Source organism: Salmo trutta, chromosome 30, assembly GCF_901001165.1.
Source record: "Salmo trutta chromosome 30, fSalTru1.1, whole genome shotgun sequence".
In the NCBI taxonomy this organism is placed as follows: domain Eukaryota; kingdom Metazoa; phylum Chordata; class Actinopteri; order Salmoniformes; family Salmonidae; genus Salmo; species Salmo trutta.
Genome location: NC_042986.1, coordinates 16,253,945 through 16,271,307, shown reverse-complemented (window position 1 = coordinate 16,271,307; position 17,363 = coordinate 16,253,945). Strand labels below are relative to the sequence as shown.

The 17,363-nt window shown below is 41.0% G+C and overlaps 1 protein-coding gene across 1 annotated transcript in view; it reads left to right on the top strand.

Annotated features, from left to right (window-relative positions):
- The first annotated feature begins 3,101 nt into the window (after positions 1-3,101).
- Positions 3,102-17,363, top strand: part of LOC115168111 (neurofascin-like) — a 28,981-nt gene continuing 14,719 nt past the window's right edge. Inside the window, exons 1-15 of the mRNA XM_029723034.1 lie at positions 3,102-3,449; positions 3,987-4,106; positions 6,491-6,596; positions 6,716-6,906; positions 7,187-7,309; positions 7,689-7,907; positions 8,442-8,553; positions 9,322-9,506; positions 14,297-14,428; positions 14,640-14,783; positions 14,918-15,029; positions 15,110-15,273; positions 15,376-15,523; positions 15,741-15,865; positions 17,119-17,220. Coding sequence (XP_029578894.1) covers positions 3,443-3,449; positions 3,987-4,106; positions 6,491-6,596; positions 6,716-6,906; positions 7,187-7,309; positions 7,689-7,907; positions 8,442-8,553; positions 9,322-9,506; positions 14,297-14,428; positions 14,640-14,783; positions 14,918-15,029; positions 15,110-15,273; positions 15,376-15,523; positions 15,741-15,865; positions 17,119-17,220 — 1,990 coding nt within the window. The 5' untranslated portion in view covers positions 3,102-3,442. The remainder of the gene's footprint in view (positions 3,450-3,986; positions 4,107-6,490; positions 6,597-6,715; positions 6,907-7,186; positions 7,310-7,688; positions 7,908-8,441; positions 8,554-9,321; positions 9,507-14,296; positions 14,429-14,639; positions 14,784-14,917; positions 15,030-15,109; positions 15,274-15,375; positions 15,524-15,740; positions 15,866-17,118; positions 17,221-17,363) is intronic.

The following is a 17,363-nucleotide window of genomic DNA, read 5'->3' as shown; positions in this document are numbered from 1 at the left end:
CTGATGCGTGACAGCTAATCTGTCACAATGGATGGAGATGATGCTATGTTTGTTGTATCCACATTACACATAATATGGTGCCCATTTAACAAGTTGTGGGACCAGAACAGGGTTTGACCTGATTTTAACCTCTGAAGTCCTCACGAAGTATTGACACATGTCCTGCATGTGGTTGGAAAGAATGCCAATTTTTCCTGATAACACACATACACATTAGACCAGAGAAGATCAGAGTCCACTGAGAAACCTATGGAGGAAAAGGGCTGTTCAATGTAAGAACTACATCTGTCAAAAGGAAAGAGAGATGACAGGAAATACAGCAGGTAACTTTGTTTTATTTCCTTGTATTTCATCTGTCCTTTGATTATTTTGAATGCAAGAAATCTTGATGAAACCTGTAAAATGTTCTGCTGCTCATTGGTAACTAACTAATGTAATACCCCATGTTGAAGAATGTGGACCAGAATGTGGACCATGAGCTCAGTACAACACTATTGTTTAGGTTTTTGTTGTACTTTGTAAAGAAACAATTTATAGCTTGAAGAAAAAGTAATGTTTCTCTCATGGAATGTCTTTACTTGACCAGTAGATACATGAAAGGCTATTGGCATGTGCACATAAGTCCTACATGGACATGATGTAAAGATCTTATTCTCTGATGAACACACCATGACAACTGTTTGTATCTGACTGAGACCTCTTATAGTCGTAGGCAGAGTCAAGCTTTAAATGATCTCATCCACTTTCAAGAACAGGGTAGGTCCATCTTCCACTGAATCAGCACTTTTGTATCAGACAAACGGAGTGAATACCGTATTTAGTTTAGTTCCCACGATTCTCCGTGTAGGTCTAAGCTGTTGGCGTGCTGTCAGAGTTTTGCCAATGGTCTTTTTCTCAAGGGAGATGTACTCCTCATTTGCAGAGATATTTGCTTTGATTTGAAGATTTGTACTTCAAATGAAAACATTACATGCTCTTCATAATTTATACTTAAACCGATTTTCATGGCTCTTGGAATGGTTCAATATTCAGCCAGGCCTAAACCTCCAGTTATGTAAATGTGCAGTGCTGAGAGTCATTGATACTGGCAGTTAAAAGCAGTAATTGATTATGTATTTAATACGGCAGTGAAGAGATACAGTTATTTGTAATATAACATAAGTTCTTGATTTCTAAGCACTGTTACAGAGTCCAAATGAGAATGATGAGAACAACAGAGCGGTCCCTCTTAAGTGGAATTTCTCTCCTCCCAACCCCTACTTCCTGCTGATGGCGCTGTGTATTAAGTGATGGGTTGTGTCTGTTTCCGTTCCTGAACAGGCAGCTTGTGTAGAGATGGAGAAATCCTCCTACATGCCATCTGCTCCTAGCCAAGCCCTGGCCACACATGCCAAAGGGGACCCACGGGACATAGAGACCTTGTTGTCCTCACGGAGCTGTGCTTCTCTCGAGCCCTTCACACAGTGCAATCTGGTGCATGGCACTGGTCAGACTGGAACCCTGCTCAAGTCAAATACATGGGAAGAACAAATCCATGCCAAGAGCCAAGTAGCTGAACATTTTTCGCTTTTGTTTCCTTTTTGAGGGGCCTCAACTTCTGTTCAATCACAATGATGTGGTGGGAAAGACGAGCACGAGGCTGAGCCATACTCAAGTTCTGTTCTCGTCCCTGTGACATTGTTATATCTCTGTCACTGCGAAAACCTCAATGGTTTATGTCAAGGTCATCGTCAGAGCTGATTGTGATCTGTGACTCCAAGCCCCCTTAGTAAAAGATCATTTAAAACCCTTTAGCGTCTTTTGCACAAACAAGCAGATATCATTTATTGGTTTTCATGTCACCCTTGCCATTTGTGATTGTCCATTCTAACATAGAGTGCAGTATGCTGTATATTCATGCTTTTGTGCTGTGTCTGGATTCTTTGGCACCTACACAGATCAGAACTATGTGGAGAGTCTTGAGATGGCTTTTGTTTCCCACAGAGACAAAGGCCTCTTCAAGGGTCCTGTGCTGTTTCTAGAAAAGAAAGCATTTAGTTTGACTGAAGGGTCCTCGCCTGAATGGCTTTGACCTTCCCCCTTTTTGAAGATGTCAGTCTGAATGATTTATCTTGCTTGGGTGTACTGTATCAGAGTGGTCCAGAATAGGAATAGAAAACGCTGATTAGCTACATATTAGAAGGAGAAAATAGTGGGAAGATGGCCGGAGTGCAAATAAGTGTTTATCGCACAAAAGGAAGTTTGTTTGTCTGCATGTTTAGACACCATAAAATCACATTCAACACAGTTCACAATCAGACAAAACAGACACAGCTTGTTACAAATATGCCTCTGATTTGGCTGTAAATCAATATTGTTCATCCCCTGTAACAGCCTTTGTGATAAGGTCATATGCCAGAGTTTTTTCTTGCATGTAAAATTCATGTAAAATAGTTTTCAGCAGCCAACAGTAAGGCCCATATCCCTGATGTCATCAAAAACATAAGCATGCAAACTATGTGCATACTATGGGCTGGCTGGTGAGTTACAGAGTATTTCGGTGTAAACACTAATAAGCCCATAAGAAGCGTGTGGAACTGCAATGCAGATAAAGCATTGTTGTTTACACAGCTTTGAGGTGAATACAAAATATGATGTCTGGCTTCCCTCATAATTTCCTCCACATAGGCATCATATTGAGTCAGCATACAAGGTTGTGACCACAGACAATAAACGGGTTAGCTGACAACGTCACGAAAACTATGAACGCGTTTCAGTGGGGCAGAAGTGTGTGTGCTGTGATTCTAGATGACCAGATAGCTAGCAACAATGACAAGAAGTAAGTGACTCGTTTCAGCTAGTTTTATTTTTGTTCTTGATACTGTGCCATGTTTTGACTGATGTAATGTCTATGCTAATATATGAGAGAGAGAGAGAGAGAGAGAAGCAGAGAGAGAGAGGCAGAGAGAGAGAGAGAGAAGCAGAGAGAGAGAGGCAGAGAGAGAGGCAGAGAGAGAGAGAGAAGCAGAGAGAGAGAGAGGCAGAGAGAGAGAGAAGCAGAGAGGAAGAGGGAGAGAGGCAGAGAGAGAGAGAAGCAGAGAGGGAGAGAGAGAGGCAGAGAGAGAGAGAAGCAGAGAGGGAGAGAGAGAGAGAGGCAGAGAGAGAGAGAGAGGCAGGGACAGAGATGTGGGTGGTGAGGGAGGTGTAGGGAGCTCATTCATGAGATGGGTGGGCAGAATGGCCATGGCACAGACAGAAGTTTGTCCACTATGCTCTGTCTCTCCAGAATCCTGCTTTTCGATTGACCAAGAAAATGGAATTGACTGATTGAGCGCCAAGGATTTTATCCGTTTACTGCACTAACTGGACATTAGAATTGTGGAGAAACTCAATGCATTGGAAAGTCTTGTAGATGATGGGGAAGAGGGAACCCTGATGCGATTTCACTTGAAGGATTGTACTTATGAAAGGTAACGCAGATGTAATGAGCTAACGAGAGGAGGAAAAGTTTTGATAATGGTTGTTGATGAGTTGATCAATGAATCTGATCAATGATCTGTTTTGCTACGCTTTATGTTGTGTATATTTAGAAATGAACAGTAAAATAGTAGTGACATTACATGATAACAATGTGTGTATTTCATTGGGATTCAAATAAATCTATACAGCAACTAACAAGAGCTTTATAATGTAGTCCTGTGGAGGCTGGTTTTTCAGAATGGCTTGAGACTGGAGTTGAGTCCTGGCCATGTGTTGGTAGGTGGATCTATTGTGCGACAAAGAGACCCTGTCAGAGAATGTGCCAGTGCTGACTTTTGAGTGGGACAGAAATGAAATATTGCTGTTTGGAAACTAAATATTATTTCATTTTATTTGGTTGTTTTGTGCTGGAAAATATTGTCTTAGAAAACATTTGGTCCTATAAATGTCACAATATTTAATTTAATTTGATTTCATGAAACAGTTTAATTGCTTAATCGGTGACTTATAAAACAGTTTATAGATAGTTCAACAGGATCTCTGGAGGCCATTCACTGTAGAGATGAGGACACTGGTCAGATCAACTCTATTACTGCTATTACTGCTGTTATGGCAACGGCTGACTGCCATCGATGTCCCACTGGAAAGTAAGTCAACACAACCTATTGTGGCCCTGCTAGAAGGTGATATACTGTAACAGTGTACAGTGCTGTATATTTAAGCAATAAGGCACGAGGGGGTGTGGTATATGGCCAATGTCAATTAGAAACTGGGTGATTTGAGCCCTGAATTATGATTGGCTGAAAGCCGTGGTACTGTATATCAGACCGTATACCACGGGTATGACAAAAAATTACTTTTTACTATTTTAATTATGTTGGTATCTAGTTTATAATAGTAATAAGGCACCTCGGGGGTTTGTGGTATGTGGCCAATATACCACGGCTAAGGGCTGTGTCCAGGCACTCTGCGTTGCGTCGTGCTAAGAACAGCCCTTAGAAGTGGTTTGTTGTCCATATACAGTGCATTCGGAAAGTATTCAGACCCCTTGACTTTTTCCACATTTTATTACGTTACAGCCTTATTCTAAAATGTATTACATTAAAACAAATCCTCATCAATCTACACACAATACCCCAAAATGACAAAGCGAAAACAGGTTTTTAGATTTTTTTGCAAATGTAAAAAAAAAAACAGAAACACTTTATTTACATAAATATTTAGACTTGAAATTGAGCTCAGGTGCATCCTGTTTCCATTGACCATCGTTGAGATTGTCGTGGAAATTCTACACAGGGACACTCAAAGTCAATCTTAAATGAATCATTGTTTATTAACAGCATGCTAGAGAGGTCAGAGTCAAACTTAGATGCATAAAGTACCGGTCTGAAGTGAGCTCCACCGGGGTAGTCCCGTTACTTCTCTTGTACTGTATAATGTTTACACAGACAAGTTATATTTGCATGATTTAGCTTATTCATCATTCTGAGATATCCTTTTTGTTCCCAAACAAGGTTCTGGGCATTCTGCCAAATTGCTCACTGATAGTGAGGATTCCTCCCAGGTACGTTCAATCAGTCACATGCATGAACACAGAAATTGGTTATTAAAAAAGCACAAACATAGAATGTTCCATCACCAGATGTTTCTACAACTTGATTGGAGTCCACCTGTGGTAAATTCAATGGATTGGACATGATTTGGAAAGGCACACACCTGTCTATATAAGGTCCCATAGTTGACAGTACATGTCAGAGCAAAAACCAAGCCATGAGGTCGAAGGAATTGTCCTTAGAGCTCCGAGACAGGATTGTGTCGAGGCACAGATCTGGGGAAGGGTACCAAACATTTATGCAGCATTGAAGGTCCCCAAGAACACAGTGGCCTCCATCATTCTTAAATGAAGTAAATTTGGAACCACCAAGACCCTTCTTAGAGCTGGCCGCCTGGCCAAACTGTGCAATCGGGAAAGAAGGGCCTTGGTCAGGGAGGTGACCAAGAACCCGATGGTCACTCTGACAGAGCTCCAGAGTTCCTTTATGGAGATGGGAGAACCTTCCAGATGGGCAACCATCTCTGCAGCACTCCACCAATCAGGCCTTTATGATAGAGTGGCCAGACGGAAGCCACTCCTCAGTAAAATGCACATGACAGCCCGCTTGGAGTTTGCCAAAGGCACCTCAAGGACTCTCAGACCATGAGAAACAAGGTTCTCTGGTCTGATAAAACCAAGATTGAACTCTTTGGCCTGGTTGCCAAGCGTCACGTCTGGAGGAAACCTGTCGTCATCCCTATGGTGGTGGCAACATCATGCTGTGTGGATGTTTTTCAGCGGCAGGAACAAGGAGACTAGTCAGGATCGAGAGAAAGATGAACAGAGCAAAGTACAGAGAGATCCTTGATGAAAACCTGCTCCAGAGCACTCAGGAACTCAGACTGGGGAGAAGGTTCACCTTCCAATAGGACAATGATCCTAAGCACACAGTCTCAATGTCCTTGAGTGGTCCAGCCAGAGCCCGGACTTGAACTCGATTGAACATCTCTGGAGAGACCTGGAAATAGCTGTGCAGCGACACTCCCCATCCAACCTGACAGAGTTTGAGAAGATCTGCAGAGAAGAATGGGAGAAACTCCCCAAATACAGGTGTGCCAAGCTTGTAGCATCATACCTAAGAAGACTCAAGTCTGTAATTGCTGCCAAAGGTGCTACAACAAAGTACTGAGTAAAGGGTCTAAATACTTATGTAAATGTGAAATTTCCACTTTTTTAATGAATTTGCAAATATTTTTAAAAACATGTTTTTGCTTTGTCATTATGGGGCATTGTGTGTAGATTGATGAGGAAAAAAACAATTGAATCCATTTTAAAATAAGGCTGTAATGTAACAAAATCAAAAAAGTCAAGGGGGTCTGAATACTTTCCGAATGCACATACCACACCACCTCATGCCTTATTGCTTAAAAACAGTATCTCAATTAATGTACAATCCTAATGTAATCAGGTCTTTAATTTTGACTTGTCCACCTACAGTCAGACAGCCCCCCACCATTATAAAACAGTCGTTGAAGGAACATGTTGTGGACCCCAGAGACAATATGGTTGTGGAGTGTGAAGCCAAAGGCACCCCCCACCCAATGTAAGAACTGACACATCCAAAACACTTTCTTTATAGTTCAAAACCATGTACAAATTGTGAGCAGCTGTAGTAGAACACTTTTAATTACCTGATCCAAAAGACTTGCCTTTATTCCTAAGTTTCTCATGGAGGCGTAATGGGAAGTACTTCAACGTGGCAAAGGACCCTCAGGCCTCAATGAGGAGACGTTCGGGGACGCTGGACATCTATGCCTGGACTGACCCAGGGGCCTATGAGGGGGAGTACCAGTGTGTTGCCACCAACGAGTATGGCACTGCATACTCAAACAAGATCAACCTACACATCTCTAGTAAGCTGCCCTCCATTCAGACTTTTGAATCCATTGTCACAGAGTACATTTGAAAAGCCAGTGCCTCAAACCATTATAATGCTAAACGTTTGTGGTAGAACCAAGCAAAGCCTAAAGGGACAAATCTCTCCAAAGTCCAATTCTGTCAGCTGTTTTCAGACCTAGTTCTAACGTTAAGACAAGTCCATGTCCCAGCAAGATTCTGCTCCCTGTGTTAAATGTATGTTACATCATCCTCTTATCCCAATATAAACAAATGACCCCTATGTGCCCATGTCAGAGGCCACTCTGTGGCCCAGAGAGGTGTTGGAGCCAGTAACAGTAAGTGTTGGTCTCCCTCTGGTCCTGGACTGCAGCCCTCCTCCAGGCCCTCCCAAACCTGAGATCTACTGGATGAGCAAGTGTGAGTAGGCCTACCTCCTTTTCTCAAATCAGTAGTTTATTTAACTAGGAAAGTCAGTTAATAACAAATTCTTATTTACAATGGAACAGTGGGTTAACTTCCTTGTTCAGAGGCAGAACAACAGATTTTTACCATGTCATCTTGGGGATTCGATCTAGCAACCTTTCAGTTACTGGCCCAACACTCTAACCACTTGGCTACCTGCCACCCCAGGAATGAAATGTTATATTTTATAACTAATGACAACCACCTGTCTCTCTTTCTGAACTGATGAGCTTCTTTTTTAAACGTATTTTTGTATTCTGATACTTATCCCAAACATATTGACTCAAGATGACCTTACCAGGAAATGCATACATAACTTAATATTCAATTTCAGGTTCATCTGGTAGACCTTTCAACTGGCCTCACCAGCCCCACCCCCCAGTCATGCTGCCTATCAAACAGGACCGTAGAGTGTCTATGGGGGTGAATGGAGATCTCTACTTCTCTCATGTCTATGTCAATGACTCTGCCACCGATTACTGCTGCAATGCACGTTTCCCCTACAAAAACATTATCCAGCAGAAGATGCCTATTACCGTCAGAGTCCTTACAAGTTAGTATTGGTTACTGCATAACATGCATCAACAGTATGTGGCACAAGGGTCCCACCATTTTATTTACTACTACCATGTACTAACTTACCTACCTCACTAAACAGTTGCCCCCCCCCCCCTTGGCTCACTGCTGTACGATTTAAGTTGTATTGTTGAGCACACTTACAGATTCCACATTGTTAATTTCAGATTCCACATTGTTAATCACCTAAAATGATTTACAGTTCTCCTCTGATCTAACTGCTCTGCTTTATGTTGTTAATTTAACATTTTTTATATACAATCAGAAATGAACAATCTCCTCGTCTTAACACGATATAACATTCTAGAGCATTCTTCTATAACATTGACATGTCTTGAAATAGAGATCAGACAGTGTTGTTGTGGAGTGAAAATAGCAAAAACATTGCATTTACTCCCAGTGTGGTCCCAATAGTCAATCCACAGCCGTAGTCCCTGCTGTCATGATATCTGACAGTGGGAAAAGTCTTCACTCCTGGATAATTAAATCATCAGGCGTGTTCCCTCCTCAGCACGCATGGTGTCTGAGGCCGCCCCCACCTTCTTGTCTCCGGCCGGAAGGTCTAGCTTCCAGACTGTCCTGCAGGGGGAGGAGCTGCTCCTCGAGTGCATCGCTGCTGGAGTGTGAGTGATCCTCTCAATCACAAACATGAATGTTCATCAAGTGTTTATCAAATGTTACCATTGGGGTTAGTCATTGTATTACTATTACCCAGTGTACTGTTTGTGAATGTAGTGTCAGGTTTCAAATTAAACTAGATGGTCATTTTACATGAAGTAAAATTGTGTTTCTTGCTTTGGCTCTTTAAAAGTATTTTTGTGGTAGTGGAAAAAGTGTTCTGATTTCAGATTTAAGTAGCAGAGAAGTAGACAAAGATTTCATAATCTCTAACCTTTTGACTAAATTGTTTGGAAAGTGGTCAAAGTAGCTGATTTTGTGTCAGAAAGTGACTTTGTTTACAGTGAATAGAATAGAATGTTGGAAGTCATGATGTCACAGTGAGCCCTTAAGAATGTTGAGGAAATCCCATGAAAGTGTATGGAGGACAGAAAAAAGGACAAAACATTTTATAGTTTAAAAATTATAAAAGATATCAAAAAGTTGTATGGAAGCAAACTATTCCAGACCTGTCTACACATTTTAAAGTGATTGGCGTTTCTAGCTTAAATTGTTTAAGAGGAGTAGCATTCCAAAGAATAATAATAAAACGTCTGAAATAATTTGGACAATATTTAGTGTGTCTGCTTTCACAAGCCACAGTAATAAATCACTTCATGAAATTTCTAACTTCGCCACTATGTATGTTTTTTTGCTCAGGGTGTTCACTTTTATAAGAACCCTCGAAAATCACTCTGAATTGACCTATTTCTTTTTACCATATTTGACCATAGTCCAACCCCTGTCATCACATGGACCAAAGATGGAGATGAACTGGACACAACCAACATTAAAGTGAAGAACTACAACAAGTTGTTGCAGATCCCCAAGGTCTCATTTGAGGATGCTGGTGAATACACCTGCACAGCTACTAACAAGATTGGATACCTGGAACACACCATCACTGTCCAGATCAAAGGTCAGACAACATCTTCATACCTACAGTGCCCTCCACTATTGGCACTCTTGGTATGAGCAAAATGGGCTTTGAAAAAAATGTCTTTGCTGTTTATCCTCTTGGATAATATTCACAAAAATCGAACTTTTAATTGAAGTAAAATGATTGAAAAAAAGAATTGTGAAATAAATCTTTTTCTCCGAATCATGTGTGCCAGAACTATTGGCACCCCTACAAATTCTTATGAGTAAAATCGGACAAAAGTATATTCATATTTTACGTTTTTATGTTCACCTGAGTAATTAGGAACACTTAAGTGGTAAGCCATGACTTCCTGTTTCACTGGGGTATAAGTATGTGGTGACCAGTGGTAATTTTAGCATGTAAATCTTGGTGGGGCAAAATAAATAATAATGTGGGATGTATGCCAGCAAAGCCACAACACAACACTAAACAATACATTAATAGCACTATAACGGTGACAAACAGTACCCACAAACTGTTAGGGCCTACATAAAGCTGTCCCAACATCTTACCACTGCTACACCTGGCTATCAGTGGAGCCTTGTCTGGCAGCGAAACAGTTCATTCAGCTTCATTTACTGCCTTTTAAAAAAACATAGCTGATATGGCTGACTTGTTTAAACAAATGTGGTTTCTAATGACCATTGAGATTTACAAACTATGGCATAAGGGGACAACAAGCTGATAAAAGGCAATCCGTAATTTCGATTAAGACATTAATGAGCGAGCTAGGACGGACGTAGTCAATATAACTATTTGTTTAGCACTTTTGAAATGTACAGCGACAGAATTCAGAACATGGACTGTTCTTATAGTATTCTCCCTGTTCACCAAGTCAGAACCGTAGGATAAATTAAGGGGACATATAAGTAGACAATGAAAGCTCTTACAAAATTAAATGATTACATTTCTCTAAAACAGGTTATAGGCTACATGTGCACCACCAAGTCAGAACAGTAGGCAAAATTAAGAGGGGTAAATAGACCAAATTATTAGTGTGAGGCACATTGGCTACTAATAACACTACACAACATACACTTAGTATTATTTTCTTAGCTACAGTATACATATCTCCCTGGCATATTACATAATTTATGCAGCAGCATACAAGACATTTTTGGACTTGTTGTTCTGTGCTCACTTGACCAGGAAGTGGCACGGCGGTCCTTCATGGGCAAATTTAGTCATCAAAGTCTGGCATTCTCTGGATTTATGGTGGTTTCAAGACAACTGGGAACTCTGAAAAAACAAGGTCGAATTATGATGACGTCATTGATCTTCAGGTCGTAGCTCTAGAAAGAGGCCCGAGTTTCCGATTTACTATTCCGAGTTGGATGACCGTTCAAAACGCATTTCGCAGTCGGAGCTCGTTTTTTCCTGGAATTCCCCGTTATCTTGAACTCACTGAAGTCAAGTTTTCGCAGTTCCGAGTTAACAGTTGTTTTGAGTGCGGCACAAATCATGCTTCATTGACACCATGGCCAATGTTGAATGTTTATCATTTTAAACTTGGAAAAGAGACACTTAATACCAGATTTGGGACCACACAACTACTCCACTGAATAGTAGGCTAGTGATTGCTTTGCAATGCTTGCCACAGCCACTGTCACTGATTCCTTCCAAACCACTCATTGTTGAATTTGCAATTTCCAACTTGTTGTGTAATGTTTATGTCGAATGGCCGATGAGCACCGATACCTTTTATCTATAATTTCTCTTTATTATTTATCTTCATAAGACAAGAATTTAAAAGGATTTTCCAGTAGATTGTCGACTTGATTCATGATGATGACTGCTAGCTAAAATTTTGAAAGTATGATGTTGACATGATCAGTCCAATCAAAGCTACTGTAGATATAACATGATTTGATGTAATTTTATCTGTAGCCAATGACCTTGAGCCTTGTTGGATGGTCACTTATAATGTAACTCTATGGCAGCACCAAAGGGGCTTGAATTTTCAAGGTCTACCCTAAGACTTGGCGGTGACGTACTGTCCCCACGAGTGACAGAACACTGAGCTAATCATGGTACAACTAGAGAACATTACCAACACCTACGCTCAGTATTTTCCGCTGGCTGCCCCACCCCCACAGAAAGCACTGAGCTAGGCTGAAACACCTGTATTTTGGAGGCCAAAAAGATCATCAAGGACAACAACCACCCGAGCCACTGCCTGTTCTCCCCACTACTATCCAGAAGGCGAGGTCAGTACAGGTGCATCAAAGCAGGGACCGAGAGACTGAAAAACAGCTTCTATCTCAAGGCCATCAGACTGCTAAACAGCAATCACTAACTCAGAGAGGCTGCTGCCTACATACAGACTCACTAGTCACTTTAATGCCACTTTAATAATGTTTCATATTACATTACTCATCTCATATGTATATACTGCATCTTATACCATCTATTGCATCTTGCCTATGACGCTCGACCATCACTCATCCATATACAGGATATGTACATATTCTTATTCCATCCCTTTAGATTTTTGTGTTTTAGGTAGTTGTTGGGGAATTGTTAGATTGCTTGTTAGATATTACTGCACTGTCGGAACTAGAAGCACAAGCTTTTCGCTATACTCACATTAACATCTGCTAACCATGTGTATGTGACCAATAAAATTTGATTTGATATTAATGACATACTTGACACATTTTTTTTTATTGCTAAAATGAATGACGGGTCGCCACTGGAGGTGACACACAGGCCAAGTTCCCATAGTCATCCATCACTATGGGAAAGACCCGAAAATACATTAATGATGTGTAACAAAAGGTTGTTGACCTGCACAAATCAGGAAATTGCTATAAGAAAATAGCTCAACGGTTGACAATGCCCATTTCTACTATCAGGGCAATAATGAAGAAGTTTAAAGCAACTGGAGATGTTAACAATGGGCCTGGAAGAGGACGTGTGCCTATATTAACCCCACGCATACTGAGGAGGATGGTTTGAGTGGCCCAAAAATGTCCAAGAACCACAGCTGGAGAATGAAAGACGTTAGTTGGGTCTTGGTAAGAAAGTCTCCAAAACTACAATCAGACATCACCTACATTGTTTGGGAGGGTTGCCATAAAAAAGGAGGGTTGCCATAAAAAAGCCTTTACTGTCGTCAAACAACAAACTAAAGCGCCTACAGTTTGCCAATCGTTAGTGGAACTTTCAATGGGACCGGGTTCTATGGTCAGATTCGACCAAAATATAGCTTTTGGAAACAAACACCAGAGGTGGGTTTGGCGTAGACAGAAAGGTAGCAATGCAGAAAAGTACCTCATCCCCACTGTGATGTTTGATGTTGTGGGGCTGTTTTTCTTCCAAAGGCCATGGGCAACTTGTTAGGATACATTGTATCATGAACTCCATCAAGTACCAGCAGATATTAAATCAAAACCTGACTGTCTCTGCTAGGAAGCTCAAACTGGGCTGCGGTTGGATCTTCCAGCAGGACAATGATCCAAAGCACACCTCAAAATCAACACAAAAATGGTTCACTGACCACAGAATCAAGGTTTTGCCATGGCCATCCCAGTCCCCTGGCCTAAACCCTATAGAAAACCCGTGGGATGAGCTGAAGAGGACAGTCCACAAGCTTGGACCTCGGAATCTGAAGGATCTGGAGAGATTCTGTATGGAGGAATGTTCTCAGATCCCTTGCCATGTGTTCTCCAACCTCATTGCGCATTATAGGAGAAGACTCAGAGCTGTTATCTTGGCAAAGAGAGGTTGCACAAAGTATTGAATGAAGGGGTGCCAATAATTATGGTACACTTATATTTGAGAAAAATATTTGCTTTATGATAAGAATGAATTTTTTCTTTCAGTTATTTTACTTCAAGTAAAGGTTCGATTTTTGTGAATATTTTGAATGAAAGACCAAGAGCATGAACAATGAAGAAAAAAAATTCACAGCCCGTTTTGCTCATATTAGCAAGGGTGTCAATATTAGTGGAGGGCACTGTATTCTCCATCACACCAACACACAGATACAGGGATATTTTTATGATATTAACTCTCCCATTGATCTTTCACATCATCTTTACATTTCACTAGGCAGGTTTCCATTGGCCCAGGTTTCTTCAGCCAAAGCAATGTAGATTTTTTTTCATTTGCGACGTGTTATGGAAACGGCAGATATAGGAGACATTTTATAAAGATATAAAACAGTTCAGTTCAATAGGGATGGATTTTTCTCTTGTCAAACTTTCTTTAGTGTGACAAATGATGATGGAAACTGTGTTTTTCGAGAAAAAAAATGGTTGCGGAATAGTTTTGAAGATACGCAGGGCACGTGATGTCTCTGCCGAGTCCCCAACAACCAGATGTTCCAGTTTTCAGGGGAAAGGGAAAGAGATCATGTGACACGACTTCTTCTTTTGGACGTTAACATGGCGACGCTCCATCTTAACTCCTCCTCCACATTTACTGGATTGGTTGAATAGTGCAGAGGAGAACTTCTGACGACAGTTTTTTTTCTTCTTATCAAGACCAGTATGTAAGGGATGCAGTTTCAGGCATTTCTTTTGCGCTTGCTACGTTAGGTTAGTTAAATGGAAACAGACCCAAGCAGGCAATTGACGCATCTATTTTCTATGCCAACTTTCTGAATGTTGACAAAAAAATCACTGGACAAGTTAATGGAAACATAGCTACTGTTTGATTTACTATGGGAGGAAATAGCCCATTTGGTAACACTTTCTATGAACCACTCATATAGTAAATATTCACTGATGTAGCTTCGATATTTTTTTTTTCTAAAATTCTGACCTGAGCCGTGTACTTAACAGCGGCTCCATTCTGGTTGGAGAAACCCAGTAACCTGGTTCTGGCCCCAGAGGAGAATGCACGTTTAGTGTGCCGCTCTGACGGCATCCCTCGGCCCAGTATCCGCTGGTTTATCAACGGAGATTCAATCGAAGGTAAGCACAGCCACCTACCCTAAGAATCCAAGTGCACTGTTGCAAATGACTGCAGGAGATTACACTCAAATTGCTCAATTACACGTTTTATGTATAAAATCTGCTGTTTTTTTCACTTAACTGAAAAGACTGTATAGTAAAGTAACAAACTGTTCTATAACTGCAAGGACACAGTATTTTACTTACTTACTGTACTATATGCTTGTTCCAGATGCCTCTCTGGTCCCAAACAGGCAGGTGTCAGGTGATACAATTACCTTCCATTCAGTCACTGTGGCGAACACTGGTGTTTACCAATGCAATGCCTCCAACCAGTATGGCTACCTGTTTGCCAATGCCTACATCAATGTACTGCGTAAGATACCATATTAATTTGCAGAAAATAACCATAATCCTCTCTGTTTGTTGAAATACGTGTAAACGTTAACATAGAAATTACAGTAGATCATCATGGAAGCATTGGTACGGTCATATGTTCTGTTTCTGTAGATGCAAAACCACGTATCCTCAGGCCCAGGACTGCCCTGGTGAAGGTCATTGAGGGCAGCCGCGCCTGGCTAGACTGCCGCTATTTTGGCTCGCCCGTGCCCGATCTGAGCTGGTGAGAACATGTTTATGATGCTCTTCTTTCAGGTGTGTGTGTGCATGCATGTGTGTAACTGCCTACCTCTTTTTGCACAGGTCTAAGTATGGACTTGGAAATCTAGAGGGAAATCGCTTTAAAGTACACAGCAACGGGACCCTGCAGATCAGAGGCACCCGTATGGACGACCAGGGGACATACCTGTGTACTGTCAGCAACGTCGCCGGACGTGATGAAAACCAGGTCAAATTAGAGGTCAAAGGTGAATACCCAATAATAGCCTAACTGTAACGCTTCTTCATGTGGTTCAATCTACACTGTACATTGCAGGTGTTCTCATGATCCGTATCCTCTTTTTCTCCAGAGTCCACCAAAATCCTCAAACGGCCAGATAATATGAGAGTCCTCCGGGGGACTGATGTCCGGTTGGAGTGTAAGGCCGAACATGACCCCACGCTCACCATCACCACCACCTGGATGAAGAACAAACAGTTTCTCATCATAAGCTGGAGGTGGGCCTGAATATGACTACTCGTCCTTGTAACCATTGAAACCATAGGGTTTCTGTTGCCACCCTAACGTCCTAGTTATGGTTATAGCTAACTTCAAACTAACAGAGTTATAGTCTATACATGAGTATAACTAAAGGTAAATGGTGAATTGTTCAACTGAATTTGTCAAGATGACTTCCTAATGTCATCAGCATTGTGTCCTATTAATTATCTACAGGCTGTCTCTGGATGATTCAACTCTGGTCATCACAAACGTCAACAGACGAGACGAAGGCAATTACACCTGTATCATCAAGACTGAGATAGACAAGACCACTGTCTCCGCCCGCCTGGTGGTGATGGGTAGGACTCTAACGTGACGCTTAGTAAACATACACACAGTGCTTTCAGAAAGTATTCATACCCCTTGACTTATTCCACATTTTGTTGTGTTACAGCCTGAATTCAAAATGTATTAAATAAATACAAATCTCAGCCATATACACACAATGCGCCATAATGGCAAAGTGAAAACATGTTTTTAGAAATGTTTGCAAATGTATTGAAAATGAAATAGAGAAATATGTCATTTACATAAGTATTCACACTTCTGAGTCAATACATGTTAGAATCACCATTGGCAGCGACTAAAGCTGTGAGTCTTTCTAGGTAAGTCTCTAAGAGCTTGACATACCTGGATTGAACAAAATTCTTCAAGCTCTGTCAAGTTGTTTGTTGATCATTGCAAGACAGCCATCTTGCCATAGATTTTCAAGCCGATTTATGTCAAAACTGTAACTATGTCACTCAGGAACATTCAATGTTGTCTTGGTAAGCAACTCCAGTGTAGATTTGGCCTTGTGTTTTAGGTTATTGTCCTGCTGAAAGGTGAATTAATCTCCCAGTGTCTGGTGGAAAGCAGGCTGAACTAGGATTGCTGCTAGGATTTTGACTATGCCAAGCTTAATACCAATAACCTGATGCAGCCACCACTATGCTTGAAAATATGGAGAGTGATACTCAGTAATTTGTTGTATTGGATTTGACCCAAACATTACACTTTGCAGTATTCATTTGTGACTTGCTGCAAACAGGATGCATGTTTTGGAACATTTTTATTCTGTAAAGGCTTCCTTCTTTTCACTCTGTCAATTAGGTTAGTATTGTGGAGTAGCTACAGTGTTGTTGATCCATCCTCAGTTTTCTCCTATCACAGCCATTAAACACTGCAACTGTTTTAAAGTCACCATTCGCCTCATGGTGAAATCCCTGAGAAGATTCCTTCCTCTCAAAATCAAATGAAATTCAATTTTATTGGTCGCACACACATGTTTAACAGATGTTATTGCAGGTGTAGCGAAATTGTTGTGCTTCTAGTTCCGACAGTGCAGCAATATCTAATGAGTAATATCTAAGAATTTCACAACATATACCCAATACACACAAATCTAAGTAAAGGAATGGAATTAAGAATATATAAATATATGGACATTACATGTTATGGAATGTTAATTAATGTTAATTACATTGTATTGTGTGATAGTAGTAGATAGACAGCATGTGGATGCTGTATATATTTGGAATTTGCCACAACAGTTTCCTTCCCTTCCTCCCAGATCGTCCAGACCCTCCTACAAACTTGAAGTTGTCGGACTCCTTCGAGCGCAGTGTCAGGCTTTCCTGGACCCCTGGAGATAGCAATCACAGCCCTATCAAAGGTAACAACTCTGCCTTACACTCTACACCTCAGGAGCAGAACACCCAGAGTAAACATAGTCCTGATGTCATGCTACATGTGCACCAGAGTTTCTTTGAAATGGTCAGAGTTAACCAAAATCAACTGAAGTAATCAGTGTTTTTT